This window comes from Eucyclogobius newberryi, unplaced genomic scaffold (genome assembly GCF_026437365.1).
Source record: "Eucyclogobius newberryi isolate DKJ021-1_F unplaced genomic scaffold, fEucNew1.0.hap1 SCAF_4, whole genome shotgun sequence".
Taxonomy (NCBI): Eukaryota; Metazoa; Chordata; class Actinopteri; order Gobiiformes; family Gobiidae; genus Eucyclogobius; species Eucyclogobius newberryi.
In genome coordinates this window covers 15,275,718-15,300,368 of record NW_027316056.1, presented here as the reverse complement: position 1 = coordinate 15,300,368, position 24,651 = coordinate 15,275,718, and the positions used below count along the sequence as shown (strand labels likewise).

The 24,651-nt window shown below is 35.6% G+C and overlaps 2 protein-coding genes across 2 annotated transcripts; both read right to left on the bottom strand.

The window, feature by feature from the left end:
- Positions 1–2,224: 2,224 nt before the first annotated feature.
- On the bottom strand, positions 2,225–6,383 carry LOC140377859 (uncharacterized). Its single transcript, XM_072463466.1, has 6 exons — positions 6,252–6,383; positions 5,796–5,894; positions 4,357–5,151; positions 3,721–3,863; positions 3,517–3,632; positions 2,225–2,441 (listed from the first exon to the last, which is right to left on the bottom strand). Exons 1-6 carry the CDS (start codon positions 6,355–6,357, stop codon positions 2,303–2,305), a joined length of 1,398 nt encoding a protein of 465 aa, XP_072319567.1. The 5' UTR covers positions 6,358–6,383; the 3' UTR covers positions 2,225–2,302.
- A 4,051-nt stretch (positions 6,384–10,434) lies between these two features.
- LOC140377976 (N-acetylaspartate synthetase-like) lies at positions 10,435–14,282 on the bottom strand. Its single transcript, XM_072463605.1, has 3 exons — positions 14,152–14,282; positions 12,998–13,162; positions 10,435–10,814 (listed from the first exon to the last, which is right to left on the bottom strand). The coding sequence occupies exons 1-3, from the start codon at positions 14,231–14,233 to the stop codon at positions 10,435–10,437; spliced, it is 627 nt and encodes a 208-aa protein (XP_072319706.1). The 5' UTR covers positions 14,234–14,282.
- Between the last annotated feature and the right edge of the window lie 10,369 nt (positions 14,283–24,651).

The window sequence follows — 24,651 nt, the reverse complement described above, 5'->3', positions numbered from 1 at the left end:
GCAGGGGACGCGCCGTCAACTACTCGGGTCGACTCGACAATTGGACACACGGCATGTCTTGTTTTATTTGCATTTTGTCTTAATTTTCATCATCTAAAGACAGTTTTGCTCCTCGTGGTCCGTAAAACACGCATGTGGAGTTTCTGTCTTGAATCTCTCAAACTGTGGCTTGTTGTACAGTGGAGCTGCTCATGCTCATCTCAAACTTGCTTTGGAGAGAGAGCAAACACGTTTCGAGTTCCAATGTCAGTTTTGAAACTATAAAGAAAGAAAAAGTAGGCTTACTGTAGGCTCTGTTTAGCCTAATTCTAGAAACACAGAACACATCATCAAAGGAACACGTCGTTAAACTGGTTAATCCAAACTGGTCAAGCTGGTTGAGCTCGTAGCACACATGTCACTAATTATTAGTGACATGTGTAGTCTGTCATTGTTTTACAGTGTGCATGTTTCATGCTGCATGTTTTACTCAAAGTACCGGAGAGTATGCTCAGTTCACATGCTCTCTCGTGGGCCGGTCACCGGAACATGTGGCTCTCTAATGTATTTGTATAATGCCTGAAATCACAAGAGCAGTTGCCTTCAAGGGCTTCAATGAAAACCGATTAAACAATATTCAGAGGAATTCAGCAATGTTCCAGCCTAATCTGTCATAAGACCCCCTAACCCTTCTAGGCAAGGCAAATTTATTTGTAGCACATAATTCGTACACAAGGTAATTCAAAGTGCTTCACACAACAGGCAAAAACATTCATTCAAATCACAAAGACATGACAGAAATCACAAAAAAAGGTTAAGACATAAAAGAGAAGAGTGCAAATAAAACCCTTTCAGTCATATGCACAACTAAACAAACAAAAACAAATGTTTTTAGCTTAGATTTGAACATTGAGTAGAGCCTGTCTCACATCTTCAGGAAGACTGTTCCAGATTTTATCTGGAGAAAAACTGAAACACAGATTCCCCATGTTTAGTCCTGACTCTGGCACCAGCAGGAGGCCGGTCCCTGAGGTCCCTGAGGTTCTCAGAGTCCGAGATGGTTGCGACACAAACAAGAGACTTGTACACAAGCAGAACTGCTTTAAAGTCTATTTTCTGAGCCACTGGAGCCAGTGCAGAGACCTGAGAACAATAAAACGTCTTTGAAATAAAGAGGTTGTGGCTCTAACCATTCACTTTGTTTGTTCATGCAATGGACCGGCCCTGGTTTGGACACAGATCACTTATTGAACAGGGCTTTTTTTCCCTGGCTTGGAACTCAAAGAATTGTTATGACCCTCAACTTTGTGCAAACAACTCCTTATGTTTTCATCAAGAGGCTGCTGATTATAATTATACACACAGCAACATAAGAAACAGCTTAACATGTCATTATGTCTTTTTCACTTTCAGACAAATTAAGAATATTTCAAGACGTACATACCTCAGGAGCTTTTGTGCACCACTGTGGATTCCTGTCCAAGATCCACAAGGGTCAAATCACATGGATGAATTAAAGTTTATCCGTATAAGCTGCAGGAATCTTTGAGTATTGCATTGATCTACCTGATATTACGTTCTCTGAATGCTACGTTTTCTCAAGCTGGACTACTCTGTTAAAGGTGCACTATGTAACTTTTATGGAAACCTGCTTGTCTCCATCGCTTTGTCTTGAATGTTCCACGATATGGCATTAAAACCTCTATGGAGACAGGGAAGTGACACAAAGCGGTTGGCGGTTGTGACAATACTGATGTAAATACCACCATATTAAGCACTTTTGTCACATCACAATTGAGATTTGTTCATTTTAATGTGCATGTAAAATCAGGTGTCAAACATTTACTGCCACAACTGATACATAAACAATGGCAATGTTATAAAAAGCCGCCCACTCACTTTGCTCCTGGCTTAGTTTCTATATCAGTCTTGAGCTCTCTGTTCTTGTCAGTCTTGATGTATTAGACTCCGGGTTATATCTTCATAATTGTCTTTACTATATCCAACAATTATTTTTGATAAATGATACAGCCCTAGGTGAAAGGAACTGCAGCATTCATGTTAAAAGATTATATTTAGTTCAAAACCTTTTGTATCCATAAAGACCTAAGACCAGACAGGTAAGGCTGTGCTCTTATGTTTAATTGGTCAATCTTACAAACATGTGATACAAGTATGTTATTTATTTTACAAAGTAACATTGAAACATATACACCAAATGCATTTAAATGTACAAGGATTATCAGCTTGTTAGGGTCTTTACACTTGACACGCGCCGACAAACACAAACACGTTATAACCCGTCTTCTCATGCTCTTCTGTCCTACATCTCACATATCCAGTACTGCTCGATCTTGCAGCTCTCGTCGTTCCACTCGCCTTCTCCCGTGGCCCGGTGCCAGAACTCCACACAGTCCTGGTTACGGCCGTCGTAGCTGTTGGGCTGGCCATTTCCCCAGAACCTGCAACGGTAAAGTGACCGGTAAATACTTCAGGTCAGGGCATCCAGCGCTGTAATAATCCTCAACTGATTTAGTAATTGAACAACCGTCACCTGGACTCTGCACGGACTTCAAAACATGCCATGTAACAAAACCAATTCTTAACCAAAAAGCTGGAGACCATAGGGCAGCGAGCACTATCATGATGGTGTTAAAATGTATATAATATAATATGTGAATAGGCCCCAAGTTACTTTGGACTGAAAAAGTTGAGCCCCTGAGGTAAAAAGAATCAAGAACCTCTGCTTTACATCTAAATCAGGCATGTCCAAACTACGGCCCGGGGGCCAAATGCGGCCCGCAGACTAATTTTTGTTGGCCCTCCGGCTTCCTGCTAAAACAAAATTCAAGCATTTTTACGTGATAACAACCTATTATTAATGTTCCAAGTATTATCAAAGATGTGGAGGCTCATCGAACAATGCCAAATGCTGCATTTTTAAGTATTCACTTTCAAATTCAACATTGTCGGGGTGTTTGTGGCCCTCTGCTCCATATTAGTTTCAAAATGTGGCCCTCGGTGAAAAAGGTTTGGACATCCCTGGTCTAAATCGTTGCCATGCAGAATCTCTAACTGCATGAATGTCTACTGCACGTATTGACCTGAACTTGGACAGTATTTTGATTCTACGTTTACTTATACTCAACAATGATCCATCATTTATATATTTTCAAAGTCTTTAAAGTATGCCTTGTTGTAGGGCTGGACGATTTAGGAAAATCTAATCTAATTTTTCTGACTTTTCCGAATCATGTTTGATAATGGGATTCTTTTCACATTTTACATTTGAAAACATCTCCAGAATGTTCCTACAGATCTAAACTAGAGTGTTACCAGGTTTTACACGAAATAAGCCTGGATATGTTGTTGTTTGTGGAGGAAATTTTGCAACTTCAAGAATTGCAGCCTTTGTGTTTTGCGTCCATTCAAATCGCAGCCATTCTTTGCTGCTTATTTGTCGAAACAACGCTTGAAATCATCAGACTTCTCATACTCCGAAATACTATACACAGACATAGTTTTGGTGTTACTTACGTAGCATTAGGGCTGAGCGGTGTCCCATCCACCCATGTCCAGTGTCCTTCTGTGCCGTCATCAGACAGTCCAATCCACACCTCTTTATCACTGGAGTACAGCTTATTAATGAATCCCTGTAAAGACACAGGTTCAGTACAATGTTATTCTACATTCCACACCTTTCTGTTGTATTGTACTATGTTATGTGTTGGACAAACTGACCATTTCCTCTTGGGAGGTTATAACGGCCAGGTCTCCCCCCTTGTTCTTACAGTAGTCCCTGCTGTTTTTCCAGTTCTTCTTCGTTGCTGAAGTGTAGTAGCAGCTGTACATAAACGACTGCCAGCCAGAAGGACATTTCTTCGCTGAAAGTAGGAGACTATCATTGGCTTGATTTAGGCTTTTTCTACCAACTAATATGTCTAATCTGCAAAATCTTGTTAAGCTTTGCCATTGAATTTGGCAAATATATTACTGCTAAAGCTCTTTTTGATGCTACACTTTATTATCAGGGCTTGTACTTTGTGATTTGATCACTTACTATACTGTTCTTTGATGATGTATTAGTTTAGGTATAAATGCTCATGCTTATAATTATCAAATTAATCTTTTTATGGATTCTAAGCAGTGGCGGAAAACAAGTACAAACAAAAATGTAACTACTAATTTCTTTCATTTATTCTAATGAAATCCTATGCACTCTTGGAGTAAACCATAATTTATTGCATATTTCTATTGTCCTGATGTTCTTGTAGTTTGCATAGCAAAACTGGAATTCATCTTATCTTATCTGAAGGTTATCTTATTTGTAAAATAAAATGTATTTATCCTGCATCCTATGCACTATTGTCCATTTACCTGAGATTGTGGCGTTGAGTTTGGCGACCTCCAACTGAAGCTGGTCCCTCTCCTCCGTCAGGTTTCCATTCTTCTCCAACAGCAAGCTCCTCTCCGCCCGAACTAACCCACAACTTTTCTCCAGCTCCTGCTTTTCCCTCAACAAACCATTGTACGAAGAGTTCAGCTGTTCCGTCGCCTTCACCAGAATGTTGTACATGTCTTGGAGTGCGTTTTTTGCAGAAGTGGTGTCCATGTGACTGGTTTCTGCTTGGTCTTTTTCGATGGAGCTTACGTGAAGCTTTTTTTCTAGCGTCTCGACCGCCATTATCAAACTGTTGAAACTCAACTGCAGCTGGTCTTTGAATCGAGTGACATTGTTGAAACTGTTTTGTAAGTTGTTCCGTTCCATCGTCAGATTCTTATAGTTGAACTCGAGGGTGGTTTTCAGTTTGGCCGCTTGTGTGAATTGTACTTGGAGAAGATCTTTAGCCGTAGAAAGGACAGTATTGTCGCTTTGTAGCTTGACCGTTGTTGCATTCAGCTGTTGTAGCTCTTTAGTCAGCGCTTCATTGCTGGACTTTAACTTACTCTCGCTCGCTCTAATTTTTTCCTTCTCCCCTGCAAGGGTGTTGTAGTTATTTTGAATTTGATCTCTTCTTTTTATTACCCGCTCCATGCTTCTTTCCAGCTGTCTTTGTTTATCCTCTAAATTTCCTTTTTCCTTCTGAAGACTTGACATGGATTTCTGGAGGCTGTCTTTCTCAGCATTTACATTTTGTAGTTTGTTTAAGTTCTCCTGTTGCACTTTGCGAACTAAAAGAAAACGAGAGGGCGAAATGTAAACTGGTCAGGCATATCCCGACAGAAAAATAGAAGGAGTCTATTTTGTTATGATAAGGACACAGAACCTTTGTCTATAGCATCTGAATTTGATGACAATAATACATGTTATAACAAATTTTAATGTTACAATTAATGTGAGAAAGAATAATCATAGTTTTATGATCAATCACTATTAATGTTGGCACTGTAAACAACAATGGGGAAATCTATAATTCACCTTCATTCACAAGTTTTATTGATTCTCATTTAATGAAATCAAACTTTCTGAATTAAAAAGTTATGATATTGGAAGATAAAAACTATTTAGCACTGGAAAGCACAGCATAGTCTATGAAAAACAACTTAATAACAAATACATTTTGATCTCAGAAGCTAAGCAGGGTTGAGTCTGGTTAATATTGGGATGAAAGACCCATAGTAGATACTGGTTTTTGACTTCCTGTTCAAAACCACAGAACTGACTCTGCTGCTCGTCTCACCTTATCTTTGCACAAATCAGCAGATTTTCAGGAATCCATACCTCAGGCTTTGCACACTACTCCAGTCCTTTATGTTTATGGTTCTTCATTGAAAATCTGTGCAAGTAGCAGTCAAAACTCAATAATCATACTTACATCTGACTGAGTCCCCGATGAGTCCAGCCATGAGAAGAACACAAAGGACCCCAAGACACACAGTGGCCACACGAAAAGGGTTTTGTTTCAAACGGTAAACTGAAAAAAGTTAAAAATTAAATGAAATAAAATAAATCAATTGTTTCACCTTTTTCTATTCCCAATATCAAAACCAACTGTATATTTTATGGATATACATGGATTATGCCTCATGTTACACTGCAGATTTTGGCCAATGATACATTTTCAAATTAAAGAGTACCACCACAGCAGAAAATATATATAGTGAAGATGAATAATGGCAAGGGGAAACTGGGTCTAAACCATGGTTAAACAATGAATTAAAATAGCAATACACCAAGACTAAATACAATCTAAGGAGCCGTAAAAGACTCCTCCTGAACACCAGAAGAGTACCAAGATGGCTATATAGTTCCTTTAATCCCCATGTGTTACCTGAGAAACGTAGGTTGCTGGGGTCCATCAAAAGTCTTTTGTAGGTGATTTTACTTTCGTCGATGTCCATGTTGGCCTCCGACATGTCCCGGTACTCTACACTCATGTTTGCCTCTCACAAATGTCTGAAAAGAGGGCCGAAGCATTCATGGGCACGTTAAATTTCACTTCCCATTTTTACTCTTCCTTTTTGGTTTCCCTTTTTTTTTTTTTAAACTAAACCTGATCAAAGATTCAGATTGGCCATCTTAAGAGATGTGTATGTGAGAAATGTAAGCATGATACATTTCTCATAGGAATGAGTGAATTATTGCTATATTGTGTGTGTTTTTCTCCTTGATAATATAATCTTGTTACCGTTTACTAATTTCCACTGAAACAGCCCTTGCACATCTTAGTGTGTGCAAAGGTGTCACCGGCTTAATTTAAGACAAAGAGGCATGTTTACGTGTACCAGAATAACCTTTTGTATGTTTTGTTTGGTTAAAAACGACCCCAATATAATGTTCTGTCATGGAATTAGACCTACACCAGATGCTATTCCGTAACACATCGAGAACACAATTCAACCTAGAATATGAAACGACACAGAAACATCAGACATTTGTGGGGCATGCATGGGAGAAAACGCGGGGACTGTGTCAGCCAAGCCGTTGTAAGGAGCCTGGCTGACCCTCCTGCGTCTCACCCTGTTTTTTCCCATGCTGGTTGGTTTTATTAGATATTCTGGAATAGGCGGGTCACATTTCTCATTGGTCAGCCTCACATCAAGGCACTTGGTATTTTTCCGTAGAGATAAAGCCTTGAGTAAACATTACCCAAACTCCTCTGGGCCGTCACCCCCCTAGGGTAAACATCCTTTGGCCCATCTTTACGACCCCTTCACAAATGCAGTTTGTCACACACCCGTTCTTCTCTTAGACTAATGATGCAGATTAAATATCACTATTGCACGGTGGCAAAGGCGGTTCTCCCCGTGTTACCGTGGGTTCTCTCTGGGTTCTCAGGTTCCTCCCACCGTCCAAAGACATGCATGTGTTAGGCGACTCTAGGTGACTAAATTGGCCCTAGTGAATGAATGTGAGTGTGAACTGTCTGTAATGTCTATGTCTCTGTGTTGGCCCTGCGACAAGTTGGCCACTGTCCAGGATGTACCCCGCCTAAGGCCCGAAGTCACTGGGATAGGCTCCAGTCACCCGCGACTCCGAAAGGGAACAAGCGGTAGAAAATGGATGGATGCAGATATATAATCATATATTCACATGTTCATATTCAATTTCCAGATTGTAGCTGATGTAGTCTTCGTCCATTCAACTTCTTTTTTACAATAGATGCACAAATTAGTACATGCACATTATTGTAATTAAATTAAAATTGCAATTTATTAAAAACATTTAATTTATGTGTTTATCTTCAGTCTTTAACCAAAGGTTAATGCTCCTGGAGATGTTAAATATAATGCATTTTGAACTGAATCCTGATTTGAAAACAAAAACAAATTGAATTAATTGCAATGCTTGCCAGAATGTTTATGTTTTATTTTTCTCTAAATCTGTGAAGCTCCAGCTCAGATTAGAACTATTAGAATCATCATTCAGTCAATCATTCATTATTAACCATCTGAGCATAATTGTTTATGACCTTAAATGTCTACGAAACATTATAGCTCTTTCTTAAAGTATTGGAACAGGAAGCTTTTATTAAACGGTATATTTCACAACATGAATCACTTGACGGGAAAAGAAGGAAGAAACTATTTCAAAACATGAAAATTTGCTGAATGGTCTGTTTTCATGTCAGCATATTTAGGTCTTTGCAAAGCATTTAGGTTCAGACGTGGAAACATTTACATCATATCCTCTCACAGACATGTTTAAGTTATCTTATAGGCCTTGCCATTGCAGGAATAGTAACTTTTTGGTTACAGATTTATTATCTATTTATTAGTAATTAGGGACAAAACAGAGAGTATTGCCACATATGAAATAGTAACACATGCCATGTCCATAGGCCATCCAGCCAAAAGCTAAATAGTAGAACTGGTCCCTGACATTAAAACAGACAATAGCAATAACATATACATACATCATGCAGCACAGAAGGACATATTTACAAAAAATAATACTTTTTTAAGATTTACAATGGCTTTAATGTTCACAGGCTTGATTTATTTCAATCACTGCTTCACTTTGCTGTTAAACTGGTCCAGATCGGTGAGGGTTTTCAGTTGGGCAGGTTTAGTGTTCCAGATCTGTGGGCCTTTTACAGAGAACACGCTTTGACCAAAAACGGTCTTGCATTTAGCAGGTCTACAGTCACAGTCACGCGCCTCTTGTGGTGACACTGCTAGGAATAAACGTCTGAATCATGTTACCAAGAATTTCAAAATTATTTACACATTTAAAATTACATTTAAAGAACGAGTACTTAATAAAATTGTCAAGACGTAATAATTGTTGTACCTCATCTGCTTTTTGTCCATTACTTTTAAAGCCTGTTTATAAAGAGAGGTTACACTTTTCATGGCCGACTGCCTGGCCTTGCCCCACACAGTGATGCAGTATGAGTAGTAAGGATCATTGTATGAAAGTACAACTTGGCAGCACACTTGGACAGACAAGGCTGGAAGCAATTTAAATGAGTCCTTTAAATGTACTTCAAATTTTAAATGGATGTCTAGGATGACGTCAAGATATTTGACTTTCTCAACATTGTCAATTCAATTTTGATAAATACAGTATACACATAGATTGTTTTAGAATGATTTAACGTTGTCTTCCAACCACTGTGAGACGCTGACCAGTTGCTTGTTAAGCAGTTCTGCACTCTTCTCTAGAGTCTTTGCTGAGACATGAGACATAGATGAGTGTCATCAGCATGCAGCTAGCACTCAGCCCTTTTGCAGATGTTGGGTAGTTCCGTTCTGTCTTTATATCAGTTTCATTGATATAAAGACAGAACAGCCGGGGGCCCAATATAGAGCCTTGAGGAATCCTCATTTTGTATCCAGAGGGGCTGAAATTGTGCCAGCGATTAGTGCACTCTGTACGCTTGACTTCAGATAGGATCAGAATCAGAACCACTCAGAATCAGAATCGGAAACAGATTTATTGCAATAAACAAAACATAGGAACTTGCTTTGGTGATGATGTAAACCAGTTGAGAGCCAACTGTGAGAAGTGGATTTCTAAATGTGTGTACTAGAATGTTGTGTTTTTCAAAAGCCTTACGAAGGTCCAAAAACACTGCCTTAACCACATTTCTTCAGTTTTGTTGCCATTCAGTTCAAAAGTTCAAGGTCGCATGCATTATCAGCAGAGTTGGGGGTAACGGGTTAGCTGGAAACGCATTGGGGTACTCAAATTACTTTTTTTTGGAGTAACAAGGAATGTAACACGTTAGTTTTGTGCACCCATGTGTGATTGGTTACTTTTTAAAATCAGTAACGCGTTATTTTTTGTTAGGTTTCATCTCTCCTCACTGCAATCCCAGAGCCAGCTTTGTTTCCCAGCCGCAGATTAGAGAGAAAGCACCAACACTCCTTCGTTATAACCACTATTTTGTAGCTGAGGAGTAAATGTAGGGGATGTGGTGAGTTTGCTTTAAATAAACTACAGTGCTAAAACCTGATAAACCAGAACTGATAATGAGGTTTATCCACGATCATGAGAAGAAGCACGTCATGAAGGCTGCAAAAGTTACAGGAGATCTCCAGTAAAAAGACAAGAAGGTTTTTATTGCACAAATACCATAGAAAATTTGTCAACAACAAGCAGAATTTCACCATATCTGTGAGTAATGCAGGAGGAGACAACTGAGGCATGGTTTGTCATATCCGACAACTCTCCCGGTGACTTTTGGAGGCAAAAAAAACATTTGCTCAAAACACCAGCAGAAGTAGAAGTTCAAGTAATCAAGACATTTATGTTGTTTTTGCGTGACGTTGGTTTTTGCGTGACATGTTTGTTTTTGGCATCTGACTTTATTACACCTTAGAAGCAATATTGTGGCTATGAGGATACAGAACAGAAAAACTCTCTAACTTTGAATAATTCAGCTTATTTTAGTTATTGAATTGACTGTCAGGAAAGTTAATGTCACCAAATTGAAGATAGTATTTACATACATACAAACATGCCTTATACTTTTGAGACAGAAAAAAAATAATTACTGCCTCTTATATTCAACATCTTCTAGTGTTGTTTTCCTTATGATGCACTTCCAGTTCATAGTGATGATGGCGGACTCTGTAGAAGAGGCGCTCTAACAAAGATGGTCCATCGATGTAATAACCGTTAGTGGCATTCACGCGCTGAAAGCCAAGGCGTCTGTAAAGGTTATGAGCAGCCGGTGTGTAGTTAGTGGTTCCCAGAATGACTTTGGACAATTTTTGAGACAATGCAAACTCCAGAACTTTCCGTCCCAGTGCCATACCGACGCCGCGGCAACGGTGTCGACGGTCCACAGCCATCCGCTTCAGCTCCACCATGTCTGAAGACCTCTGCACGGCGGCAACAAGCCCCACCACAGCACTGTCCACTAGCGCCACCCACAGGCACGATCCTGCACAGGCAGCAATTAAGATACACATTGGATTATTAACTATCAAAGAGCTAAATTTAAAGGTGCACTATGTAGCCTTTATGGTGGGGGATCAGCCACCTGCTTGTCTCCATGGAGATGTCATTGTATCACTCATTCATTTCATGTTTTTAATACAATCTTCTAAGTTTTTATTTTTTTCATTTTTTTAAATAAAAAAATACACTGCCCACCTTTCCTTAATGGAAATCATTTTAGTATAATTTGAGAAGGGTCAAATCATTTGCATCAAGAGAACATCTAAGGAGAAGCATTAACAAATCTACTACGGATCTGAACCCCATTGAGATTCTTTGGGATGAGCTGGAGAAGGGTTTGTGCAGTGGTCACTCTCTCCCCTGAAAAGATCATGAAATAAATATCTTAATATTGCAGGAGCTTATTGAAACTATGCCACAGTGAATGTGTGCATGCATCATTTACAAAGTGCTACATTGATTAGCCTTTCATGGTAGACTTTTCAAAACAAAGACTCACAGTGGCATCAAGATCAGGGCCTCCTCCAGAGGAGACTGTGTGGTGCCCCACTCTCTGTAAAGGCCAGTAAGATTTGGATTTGGTCTCCCTCTTGAAATAAGGCCCCACATTACTTAGTTTAAAACTTAAAGGTCCCATAACATGCAAAATTGACTTTTCAGAGCTTTTAACCTTCTTACATTGCTATTTGTGCTTCATATATGTACCCAGAGTGTTTTTTGTTGATTCCTGCAGTTTTTAGCTATATTACAGACTATCTCCTTTCCGCAAATCTCCAAACTGACGGGGGGTGGGTGCAAGACCGCGACATAACCACAGGCACGCGTCACCATCCCCCCTCCCCCTCTCCACCCCCCTCACCCTCCCGCCTCCTGCCTGCCGCCTCCCGCCCCCTTCCCCCTGGCTCCGCGCTGCTCCAGGCTCCCGTGTCTCCCCATACAAGCCCATTCCGGAGTTTTTCTAGTTCGATTTATGACGAAACACGGTTCAAAGAGGTCCAAAACTTCATTAATGATATCGCACTCTTTACTATTATCACAATGGTGAAGGTTTATGTGGCAGTTGATGCAGCAACCGGGAAAATAAACGGAGAGAAGTTCTATCCGATACCGAAAAAACAGGAAATAAGAGCGCGATGGACATAAGACTTTTATATATAGATATAGATATAGATATATATATAGATATGTCTATATATATATATATATATATATATATATATATATATATATATATATATATATATATAGATATAGATATAGATATAGATATAGATATAGATATATAGATATATAGATATATAGATATATAGATCTATCTGTTCTGCGCATGCTGTAGAATTAACACCAGTTTTATTTAGTCTCAAAGTAGACTCTTTCTCACTCACTCGCGCGGAGCCAACAGCGCACAGCTGTGGGGCACACACACTCTCTGAGACTACGTCGCGGGTGGGCGGGGCACACACGCGCTCTGAGACTACGTCACGGGTGGGCGGGGCACACACGCGCTCTGAGACTATGTCACGGGTGGGCGGGGCACACACGCGCTCTGAGACTACGTCACGGGTTGGGCGGGGGAGCCAGATCGCTCTTCGCAAGGGTGGGGGCGAATATCAAACCAAGCCGTTTGCATTTCCGGGTTGGTGAGGGGGTCCAAGGTCTGGGTGATATTTCTTAACTATTATGTTAAGGGTGTTGCACAACCCTTATTATTATCAATTATACACTTAGGATAGACTACGAAACGTGAAAAAAGCATGTTATGGCACCTTTCACATTTACACATCTAAGTCAAACAATAACATCAAACAAGCAGATCCTTCAAAAGAAAAGTAACTAAATGATTGTCAACTAGTTACTAGTTAAGTATTAAGATAAACATATTTGCATGATATGCCTTTCACAAAGTATTCTACCCTTTAACCCTTTGTATGAGGAAATAGTGACTTTTGTGAGTAGACTTTAAAGGAGCAGGAGACTCTTTGACTTACACTGTAGATTAGAACGTATTTGAGAAACTGCTAAATTCAGAGACATGGTGATAATTTTGGCAGTGTGCAGTTTAAACTTTGAGTCATATTCCCATGTACAACTCAAAGGCAACTATCTACATTATCCAGTCCTCTATCTCTCCTTTTACCTTTGTAACGTTTAGTATCTGTGGTGTACCTGATGCCTTTATATAAGAGCCCTGAATATCGGCCATGTCTGTGTTCAGGGCATGCTTCTTGTAACGGCTCATTGCTCTGAAGCTATAGAAGTAGCGACCGTAGAGTATAGCCACTGGGAGGAGCACAATCATCCACGAACACATGGACATCCACAGGAATGACACTGCAAGATAACAAGACACAAGAGTCAAAAACAGCCACAACCACAACATGTGGTCAGGTTGAGTCAGGATATTGCTGTTTATTAAGGCTGCATGATTTTAGGCTGCATTTAATGTGACAGTTGAATCATACAATAATAGACCACAGCGATAAAACAAGACAAGAGAACTTTTATTAGTCCCAAAATGTGGAAATTTTAAGGTTACAACACAAAGTACAGCAGGAGAATGAAAAAATAATGCAATCAAAAATCATGGTATTATGGTATTATTGGAAAAATACCCTAACTAACTATAATATAAAATAATGTAATGCTATAATAGAGATACAATTAAAGATACAATAATTAAAAAATACTTTAAAATAATTCAATATTTTTTAAGTCAACTTCATCAACCCATGTAAATACACAAGGGTATATCAAAAGTAATCGGTTTGCAAAAGCAAATGGATTCAGCTATATTTCGGACTGCATGGATTCCATTAATACCAAAACATTATAGTGAAAGTGAGGAAAGCTATTGTGAAGAGGACCAGGAGGCTGCATGTTCGATTAAATGTATTTATTTTTGTAAATTCCAAAATCACAACAGCAGTTTCCTTGAAGGGCGACAGTGAAAAGCAGATTAAACTATTAAAAACTACAAACCCTTTGGGAAAATTTGAAACCTCCGGGAGAACCACAGTGAAGGAGAGATTCTACTCCCATGGACAGAAGTAGCTGCAGTTACAGTTACTGTCAGTACAGTTATATTGACAATTCAAGTCTGACCATGCTGCCACTGTATATGAGTTTTATTACAAAAGATGACAGTTATCCACAAAGAAATGTTAACAAAGACTTAGTTAAGTGTCATAGGTCAACACATGTTACCTCGTGTTTCCAATTTTATTCACTTTCTTGCATACCTGCTTTGATTATTTTAGTTAAAGTTTGAAGACATTTTGTATATATTATAGAACATACAGTATTGCATGCAATGTTCGTACCTGTTATGGCCAAATACATGAGCAAACTCTCAGGATGGTGTCTTAATCCCTTGAAGGCTGTGTCTGTGACCATCTCCTCCATCCCTTCCGAAAAAATCCTCTGCACCTCCTGCTCGTATCGGCCATCGTACTCACATACTACAATTTTATGATTTTTTTTCTGTATGCCATGTTTCTCTATTCCATTCCCAAACATTGCTTGTCAAAAAAGTAAATTGAGAGTAAAGTTTTTACCGGCAAATTTAGCAAAAACACTATGATGTTTGGCCTCTGTTGTGGTTCACGCAAGATAAGACGTATTCTTATCAATCAGTGTAACATGGCACCAGCCCCAGGGGTAGGTTGGGCGGTAGCAAGTGACACACAGCTTCGGTTAGATTGTGTAGCTAAAGGTTTGGTGTAGCTGTGAATAGACAGAGGAGATATGTTAGTCTTGTACCAGCTTGTTTAATTCTGACAATCATTCAATTATCTAATTCTCAAATAATCAATAATCAAGAAAAATAGAGCCGCAATTGGTAAAGATTGGCCCTCGCCCGCGCCATGCCGCTGCCCCGCAATGCAAGAGGAGGGGGCGCTCCAATCTTCTTCCTTTTCTTACATCTACTGCTGAATCCATCATTGCACCTTCTCCTCTCCTTTGCTTTACAAATAAGGGCATTATTGTGTCCTGAAATCTTCAATATTTTGGGAAAAGTTTGTGGCCGTGCTTTTGATGCCCCCATTCCTAAAGATGATTATCACCAAATTTAAGCTTGGTCGGGCTAACGCCCAAAGACAATTTCTTAAAGGTGTTAAGTGTGAACAAAAACAGAGATTTGGTGATTTTCGCATCAGAATAACATTGGAGGTTTCTGTCATCGCTACGACTAGGCCATAAGAAACATGTCTTTTGTGCAACCTTTTATACATTTTGGAAGAAAGGGGCCATTTGATGTCGTAACCGTGCTGTTAGAGCGTTCGGCTTTAGTGCAGGGTCACACCATTAGCACCTTATAATTTGCGTTCCCTCGCTTTGGGAGTGCACAGGGGAAAGGACAACTGCACTGTATTAAGAAGAGAATGAATGGGGCTTTTGAGAGAGACTTTCCCTCAGTCAGAGCATTGAAAATGGGTCATGGCCCGAACCACATAGGATAACCGAGAAGCATAGGTGGAGACTCGAGTCACATGACTTGGCTCAAGTCGGACTCGAGTCACAATTTTCATGACTTGAGACTTACTTGACTTGAGCCTAATGACTTAAAATTACTTGGGTTTTATGGGCTAATTATCAGTGGGCAATCAAGACAAGCAGTGACTGACCAATCAAATCTAAAAATACAGTTTGTCACAACTATATTTAAATTTGTCTGAAATATATTCAAACTAGATTTTGCAATGGCTGAAGCCATTGCTTGAGTGTCTGCATTCTTGCTGAAAGTGTACATGTGTGTAAGTACAAATTTGTTGAAGTGTGAAGTTGTTGAAGTTGTTTAATTGTGTGAAATTGCCGAATTTGTGTAAAAGTACTTTTTTGTGTAAAAGTATTTTTTGTTTTAAAAGTATTTTTTGTGTTAAAAGTACTTTTTGTGTTAATAGTATTTTTTGTGTTAAAAGTATTTTTTGTGTTAAAAGTATTTTTTGTGTTAAAAGTACTTTTTGTGTTAAAAGTATTTTTTGTGTTAAAAGTATTTTTTTGTGTTAAAAGTACTTTTTGTGTTAAAAGTACTTTTTGTGTTAAAAGTATTTTTGTGTTAAAAGTACTTTTTGTGTTAAAAGTATTTTTTGTGTTAAAAGTATTTTTTGTGTTAAAAGTATTTTTTGTGTTAAAAGTACTTTTTGTGTTAAAAGTATTTTTTGTGTTAAAAGTATTTTTTGTGTTAAAAGTATTTTTTGTGTTAAAAGTGCTTTTTTTGTAAAAGTACTTTTTTGTGTAAAAGTACTTTTTTGTGTAAAAGTACTTTTTGTGAAAAAGTATTTTTGTGTTAAAAGTATTTTTTGTGTTAAAAGTATTTTTGGTGTAAAAGTATTTTTTTTATGTAAAAGTACTTTTTTTGTAAAAGTACTGCATGTGTGTACAAGTACTACATGTGTGTACAAGTACTACATGTGTTTAAATACTAATGTGTTGAATTCTGAATGTGTTGAAAGTGTTTGGAAGTGTGGAAGGGTTAATATTTGTTGAAAACATGAATTGTGTTCAATGCCACATTTATTACAATGGGTTAAAGTACTTTTGTAAATACTGTAAAAAGTACAGGTAGTACAAATGTCAAAAGTAATAGCACACGTAAGACTGTGAAAGCGATCGTAATGAGGTATCACTTGTTGAAATCGGTGAAAGCGTCAAGGAGTTGAAACTTACCGAAGGTGGAAAAGTGTCAAAATACTTATACTTTTGTAAATACTGCAAAAAGTACAAGTATTACAAATGTCAAAAGTAATAGCAGTAATGAGACAGTGAAAGCGATCGTAATGAGGTATCACTTGTTGAAATCGGTGAAAGCGTTAAGGAGTTGAAACGCACCAAAGGTTTTGGACGTGAAAGGGTTAAATATTATACTTTTACAAATACTGCAAAAAGTGCAAGTAGTACAAATGTCAAAAGTAATAGCAATAATGAGACAGTGAACACGATCATAATGAGGTATCACTTGTTGAAATCGGTGAAAGCGTTAGGGAGTTGAAAGGCGCCGAAGGTCAGGAAAAAACTGGAAAATATAATAACTAGATTTTGCAATGGCTGAAGCCATTGCTTGAGTGTCTGCATTCTTGCTGAAAGTGTACATGTGTGTAAGTACAAATTTGTTGAAGTGTGAAGTTGTTGAAGTTGTTTAATTGTGTGAAATTGCCGAATTTGTGTAAAAGTACTTTTTTGTGTAAAAGTACTTTTTGTGTAAAAGTACTTTTTGTGTTAAAAGTATTTTTTGTGTTAAAAGTACTTTTTGTGTTAAAAGTACTTTTTGTGTTAAAAGTACTTTTTGTGTTAAAAGTACTTTTTGTGTTAAAAGTATTTTTTGTGTTAAAAGTATTTTTGGTGTTAAAAGTATTTTTGGTGTTAAAAGTACTTTTTTGTGTAAAAGTACTTTTTGTGAAAAAGTATTTTTTGTGTTAAAAGTATTTTTTGTGTTAAAAGTATTTTTGGTGTAAAAGTATTTTTTTTATGTAAAAGTACTTTTTTTGTAAAAGTACTGCATGTGTGTACAAGTACTACATGTGTGTACAAGTACTACATGTGTTTAAATACTAATGTGTTGAATTCTGAATGTGTTGAAAGTGTTTGGAAGTGTGGAAGGGTTAATATTTGTTGAAAACATGAATTGTGTTCAATGCCACATTTATTACAATGGGTTAAAGTACTTTTGTAAATACTGTAAAAAGTACAGGTAGTACAAATGTCAAAAGTAATAGCACACGTAAGACTGTGAAAGCGATCGTAATGAGGTATCACTTGTTGAAATCGGTGAAAGCGTCAAGGAGTTAAAACTTACCGAAGGTGGAAAAGTGTCAAAATACTTATACTTTTGTAAATACTGCAAAAAGTACAAGTATTACAAATGTCAAAAGTAATAGCAGTAATGAGACAGTGAAAGCGATCGTAATGAGGTATCACTTGTTGAAATCGGTGAAAGCGTTAAGGAGTTGAAACGCGCCAAAGGTTTTGGACGTGAAAGGGTTAAATATTATACTTTTACAAATACTGCGAAAAGTAAAAGTAGTACAAATGTCACAAGTAATAGCAATAATGACACAGTGAACACGATCATAATGAGGTATCACTTGTTGAAATCGGTGAAAGCGTTAGGGAGTTGAAAGGCGCCGAAGGTCAGGAAAAAACTGGAAAATATAATAATAATAATAATAATAAAAAACACTAGAACATATAGTGTCTGCGAGACATCTCGCAGACACTCAATAATAATAAAAAACACTAGAACATATAGTGTCTGCGAGACATCTCGCAGACACTCAACTAGATTTTGCAATGGCTGAAGCCATTGCTTGAGTGTCTGCATTCTTGCTGAAAGTGTACATGTGTGTAAGTACAAATTTGTTGAAGTGTGAAGTTGTTGAAGTTGTTTAATTGTGTGAAATTGCCGAATTTGTGTAAAAGTACTTTTTTGTGTAAAGGTACTTTTTGTGTAAAAGTACTTTTTGTGTTAAAAGTTTTTTTTGTGTTAAAAGTATTTTTTGTGTTAAAAGTATTTTTTGTGTTAAAAGTACTTTTGGTGTTAAAAGTTTTTTTGTGTTAAAAGTATTTTTTGTGTTAAAAGTATTTTTGGTGTTAAAAGTATTTTTGGTGTTAAAAGTACTTTTTGTGTTAAAAGTATTTTTTGTGTTAAAAGTATTTTTTGTGTAAAAAGTACTTTTTGTGTTAAAAGTATTTTTTGTGTTAAAAGTATTTTTTGTGTTAAGTTTTTTTGTGTTAAAATTATTTTTGTGTTAAAAGTATTTTGTGTTAAAAGTACTTTTTGTGTTAAAAGTTTTTTTGTGTTAAAAGTACTTTTTGTGTTAAAAGTACTTTTTGTGTTAAAAGTACTTTTTGTTTTAAAAGTATGTTTTGTGTTAAAGTATTTTTTGTGTTAAAAGTATTTTTGGTGTAAAAGTATTTTTTTATGTAAAAGTACTTTTTTGTGTTAAGTTTTTTTGTGTTAAAATTATTTTTGTGTTAAAAGTATTTTGTGTTAAAAGTACTTTTTGTGTTAAAAGTTTTTTTGTGTTAAAAGTACTTTTTGTGTTAAAAGTACTTTTTGTGTTAAAAGTACTTTTTGTTTTAAAAGTATGTTTTGTGTTAAAGTATTTTTTGTGTTAAAAGTATTTTTGGTGTAAAAGTATTTTTTTATGTAAAAGTACTTTTTTGTGTAAAAGTACTACATGTGTTTAAATACTAATGTGTTGAATTCTGAATGTGTTGAAAGTGTTTGGAAGTGTGGAAGGGTTAATATTTGTTGAAAACATGAATTGTGTTCAATGCCACATTTATTACAATGGGTTAAAGTACTTTTGTAAATACTGTAAAAAGTACAAGTAGTACAAATGTCAAAAGTAATAGCACACGTAAGACTGTGAAAGCGATCGTAATGAGGTATCACTTGTTGAAATCGGTGAAAGCGTCAAGGAGTTGAAACTTACCGAAGGTGGAAAAGTGTCAAAATACTTATACTTTTGTAAATACTGCAAAAAGTACAAGTATTACAAATGTCAAAAGTAATAGCAGTAATGAGACAGTGAAAGCGATCGTAATGAGGTATCTCTTGTTGAAATCGGTGAAAGCGTTAAGGAGTTGAAACGCGCCAAAGTTTTTGGACGTGAAAGGGTTAAAATTTATACTTTTACAAATACTGCAAAAAGTGCAAGTAGTACAAATGTCAAAAGTAATAGCAATAATGAGACAGTGAACACGATCATAATGAGGTATCACTTGTTTAGATCGATGAAAGCGTTAAGGAGTTGAAACGCGCCGAAGGTCAGGAAAAAACTGGAAAATATAATAAAAATAATAAAAAACACTAGAACATATAGTGTCTGCGAGACATCTCGCAGACACTCAACTAGATTTTGCAATGGCTGAAGCCATTGCTTGAGTGTCTGCATTCTTGCTGAAAGTGTACATGTGTGTAAGTACAAATTTGTTGAAGTGTGAAGTTGTTTGAAGTTGTTTAATTGTGTTAAAGGTATTTTTTGTGTTAAAAGTTTTTTTTGTGTTAAAAGTACTTTTTGTGTTAAAAGTATTTTTTGTGTTAAAAGTATTTTTTGTGTTAAAAGTATTTTTTGTGTTAAAAGTATTTTTTGTGTTAAAAGTATTTTTTGTGTTAAAAGTATTTTTTGTGTTAAAAGTACTTTTTGTGTTAAAAGTACTTTTTGTGTTAAAAGTATTTTTTGTGTTAAAAGTATTTTTGTGTTAAAAGTATTTTTTGTGTTAAAAGTACTTTTTGTGTTAAAAGTATTTTTTGTGTTAAAAGTATTTTTGGTGTTAAAAGTATTTTTTGTGTTAAAAGTACTTTTTGTGTTTAAAGTATTTTTTGTGTTAAAAGTATTTTTTGTGTTAAAAGTATTTTTTGTGTTAAAAGTACTTTTTGTGTTAAAAGTATTTTTTGTGTTAAAAGTATTTTTTGTGTTAAAAGTACTTTTTGTGTTAAAAGTACTTTTTGTGTTAAAAGTACTTTTTGTGTTAAAAGTATTTTTTGTGTTAAAAGTATTTTTGGTGTAAAAGTATTTTTTTATGTAAAAGTACTTTTTTGTGTAAAAGTACTGCATGTGTGTAAAAGTTCTACATGTGTGTACAAGTACTACATGTGTTTAAATACTAATGTGTTGAATTCTGTATGTGTTGAAAGTGTTTGGAAGTGTGGAAGGGTTAATATTTGTTGAAAACATGAATTGTGTTCAATGCCACATTTATTACAATGGGTTAAAGTACTTTTGTAAATACTGTAAAAAGTACAAGTAGTACAAATGTCAAAAGTAATAGCACACGTAAGACTGTGAAAGCGATCGTAATGAGGTATCACTTGTTGAAATCGGTGAAAGCGTTAAGGAGTTGAAACTTACCGAAGGTGGAAAAGTGTCAAAATACTAATACTTTTCCAAATACTGCAAAAAGTACAAGTAGTACAAATGTCAAAAGTAATAGCAGGAATGAGACAATGAAAGCGATCATAATGAGGTATCACTTGTTGAAATCGGTGAAAGCGTTAAGGAGTTGAAACGCGCCAAAGTTTTTGGACGTGAAAGGGTTAAAATTTATACTTTTACAAATACTGCAAAAAGTGCAAGTAGTACAAATGTCAAAAGTAATAGCAATAATGAGACAGTGAACACGATCATAATGAGGTATCACTTGTTGAGATCGATGAAAGCGTTAAGGAGTTGAAACGCGCCGAAGGTCAGGAAAAAACTGGAAAATATAATAAAAATAACTAGATTTTGCAATGGCTGAAGCCATTGCTTGAGTGTCTGCATTCTTGCTGAAAGTGTACATGTGTGTTAAAAGTATTTTTTGTGTTAAAAGTATTTTTTGTGTTAAAAGTATTTTTTGTGTTAAAAGTATTTTTGGTGTTAAAAGTACTTTTTGTGTTAAAAGTTTTTTTTGTGTTAAAAGTACTTTTTGTGTTAAAAGTTTTTTGTGTGTTAAAAGTACTTTTTGTGTTAAAAGTTTTTTGTGTGTTAAAAGTATTTTTTGTGTTAAAAGTATTTTTTGTGTTAAAAGTATTTTTTGTGTTAAAAGTACTTTTTGTGTTAAAAGTATTTTTTGTGTTAAAAGTACTTTTTGTGTCAAAAGTATTTTTTGTGTTAAAAGTATTTTTTGTGTCTAAGTATTTTTTTCGTGTAAAAGTACTTTTTTGGTGTAAAAGTACTGCATGTGTGTAAAAGTACTATATGTGTGTAAAAGTACTACATGTGTTTAGATACTAATGTGTTGAATTCTGAATGTGTTGAAAGTGTTTGGAAGTGTGGAAGGGTTCATATTTGTTGAAAACATGACTTGTGTTCAAATGCCACATTTATTACAATGGGTTAAAGTACTTTTGTAAATACTGTAAAAAGTAAAAGTAGTACAAATGTCAAAAGTAATAGTGTCCACTAGATGGCGGCATAAGAAAACAAATGCACTGATGGGAGCAGAGGTGCCACAGGGACAGGGACTTGGGTGTGTTCCAAACATGTGCTCTGCCTGCCACATTTAAAGTGTCCACTAGATGGCGGCATAAGAAAACAAATGCACTGATGGGAGCAGAGGTGCCACAGGGACAGGGACTTGGGTGCGTTGATAGAAGATGGGGAGCAGGTGCGAGGGGCGAATCCCCTGTCCTTAGGATTCTCCTTGAAAGGGTTAAAATATTATACTTTTGCAAATACTGCAAAAAGTACAAGTAGTACCAATGTCAAAAGTAATAGCACACGTAATACTGCGAACGCGATCGTAATGAGGTATAACTTGTCGAAATCGGTTAAAGCGTTAAGGAGTTGAAACGCGCCGAATGGAAAATATAATAATAAAAAACACTAGAACATATAGTGTCTGCGAGACATCTCGCAGACACTCAATAAAAAACACTAGAACATATAGTGTCTGCGAGACATCTCGCAGACACTCAATAATAATAATAATAATAATAATAATAATAATAAAAAACACTAGAACATATAGTCTCTGCGAGACATCTCGCAGACACTCAATAATAATAAAAAACACTAGAACATATAGTGTCTGCGAGACATCTCGCAGACACTCAACTAGATTTTGCAATGGCTGAAGCCATTGCTTGAGTGTCTGCATTCTTGCTGAAAGTGTACATGTGTGTAAGTACAAATTTGTTGAAGTGTGAAGTTGTTGAAGTTGTTTAATTGTGTGAAATTGCCGAATTTGTGTAAAAGTACTTTTTGTGTAAAAGTACTTTTTGTGTTAAAAGTATTTTTGTGTTAAAAGTATTTTTTGTGTTAAAAGTACTTTTTGTGTTAAAAGTATTTTTTGTGTTAAAAGTATTTCTGTGTTAAAAGTATTTTTTGTGTTAAAAGTATTTTTTGTGTTAAAAGTACTTTTTGTGTTAAAAGTATTTTTTGTGTTAAAAGTACTTTTTGTATTAAAAGTACTTTTTGTGTTAAAAGTACTTTTTGTGTTAAAAGTATTTTTTGTGTTAAAAGTATTTTTGGTGTTAAAAGTATTTTTTGTGTTAAAAGTACTTTTTGTGTTTAAAGTATTTTTTGTGTTAAAAGTATTTTTGTGTTAAAAGTATTTTTTGTGTTAAAAGTACTTTTTGTGTTAAAAGTACTTTTTGTGTTAAAAGTATTTTTTGTGTTAAAAGTATTTTTGGTGTAAAAGTATTTTTTTATGTAAAAGTACTTTTTTGTGTAAAAGTACTGCATGTGTGTAAAAGTACTACATGTGTGTACAAGTACTACATGTGTTTAAATACTAATGTGTTGAATTCTGTATGTGTTGAAAGTGTTTGGAAGTGTGGAAGGGTTAATATTTGTTGAAAACATGAATTGTGTTCAATGCCACATTTATTACAATGGGTTAAAGTACTTTTGTAAATACTGTAAAAAGTACAAGTAGTACAAATGTCAAAAGTAATAGCACACGTAAGACTGTGAAAGCGATCGTAATGAGGTATCACTTGTTGAAATCGGTGAAAGCGTTAAGGAGTTGAAACTTACCGAAGGTGGAAAAGTGTCAAAATACTAATACTTTTCCAAATACTGCAAAAAGTACAAGTAGTACAAATGTCAAAAGTAATAGCAGTAATGAGACAATGAAAGCGATCGTAATGAGGTATCACTTGTTGAAATCGGTGAAAGCGTTAAGGAGTTGAAACGCGCCAAAATTTTTGGACGTGAAAGGGTTAAAATGTATACTTTTACAAATACTGCAAAAAGTGCAAGTAGTACAAATGTCAAAAGTAATAGCAATAATGAGACAGTGAACACGATCATAATGAGGTATCACTTGTTGAGATCGATGAAAGCGTTAAGGAGTTGAAACGCGCCAAAGGTTTTGGACGTGAAAGGGTTAAATATTATACTTTTACAAATACTGCGAAAAGTAAAAGTAGTACAAATGTCACAAGTAATAGCAATAATGACACAGTGAACACGATCATAATGAGGTATCACTTGTTGAAATCGGTGAAAGCGTTAGGGAGTTGAAAGGCGCCGAAGGTCAGGAAAAAACTGGAAAATATAATAATAATAATAATAATAATAAAAAACACTAGAACATATAGTGTCTGCGAGACATCTCGCAGACACTCAATAATAATAAAAAACACTAGAACATATAGTGTCTGCGAGACATCTCGCAGACACTCAACTAGATTTTGCAATGGCTGAAGCCATTGCTTGAGTGTCTGCATTCTTGCTGAAAGTGTACATGTGTGTAAGTACAAATTTGTTGAAGTGTGAAGTTGTTGAAGTTGTTTAATTGTGTGAAATTGCCGAATTTGTGTTAAAGTACTTTTTTGTGTAAAGGTACTTTTTGTGTAAAAGTACTTTTTGTGTTAAAAGTTTTTTTTGTGTTAAAAGTATTTTTTGTGTTAAAAGTATTTTTTGTGTTAAAAGTACTTTTGGTGTTAAAAGTTTTTTTGTGTTAAAAGTATTTTTTGTGTTAAAAGTATTTTTGGTGTTAAAAGTATTTTTGGTGTTAAAAGTACTTTTTGTGTTAAAAGTATTTTTTGTGTTAAAAGTATTTTTTGTGTAAAAAGTACTTTTTGTGTTAAAAGTATTTTTTGTGTTAAAAGTATTTTTTGTGTTAAGTTTTTTTGTGTTAAAATTATTTTTGTGTTAAAAGTATTTTGTGTTAAAAGTACTTTTTGTGTTAAAAGTTTTTTTGTGTTAAAAGTACTTTTTGTGTTAAAAGTACTTTTTGTGTTAAAAGTACTTTTTGTTTTAAAAGTATGTTTTGTGTTAAAGTATTTTTTGTGTTAAAAGTATTTTTGGTGTAAAAGTATTTTTTTATGTAAAAGTACTTTTTTGTGTTAAGTTTTTTTGTGTTAAAATTATTTTTGTGTTAAAAGT

Coding starts and splice junctions, on each gene's coding strand:
- LOC140377976 (XM_072463605.1), bottom strand. CDS start 14,233: ATGGAGGAGATGGTCACAGACACAGCCTTCAAGGGATTAAGACACCAT. Junction 13,163..14,151: donor CATGTATTTGGCCATAACAG/GTACGAACATTG, acceptor GTTATCTTGCAG/TGTCATTCCTGTGGATGTCC. Junction 10,815..12,997: donor CTCTTATATAAAGGCATCAG/GTACACCACAGA, acceptor CTGCCTGTGCAG/GATCGTGCCTGTGGGTGGCG.
- LOC140377859 (XM_072463466.1), bottom strand. CDS start 6,357: ATGAGTGTAGAGTACCGGGACATGTCGGAGGCCAACATGGACATCGAC. Junction 3,864..4,356: donor ACTCAACGCCACAATCTCAG/GTAAATGGACAA, acceptor TCCTACTTTCAG/CGAAGAAATGTCCTTCTGGC. Junction 3,633..3,720: donor TAACCTCCCAAGAGGAAATG/GTCAGTTTGTCC, acceptor GTGTCTTTACAG/GGATTCATTAATAAGCTGTA.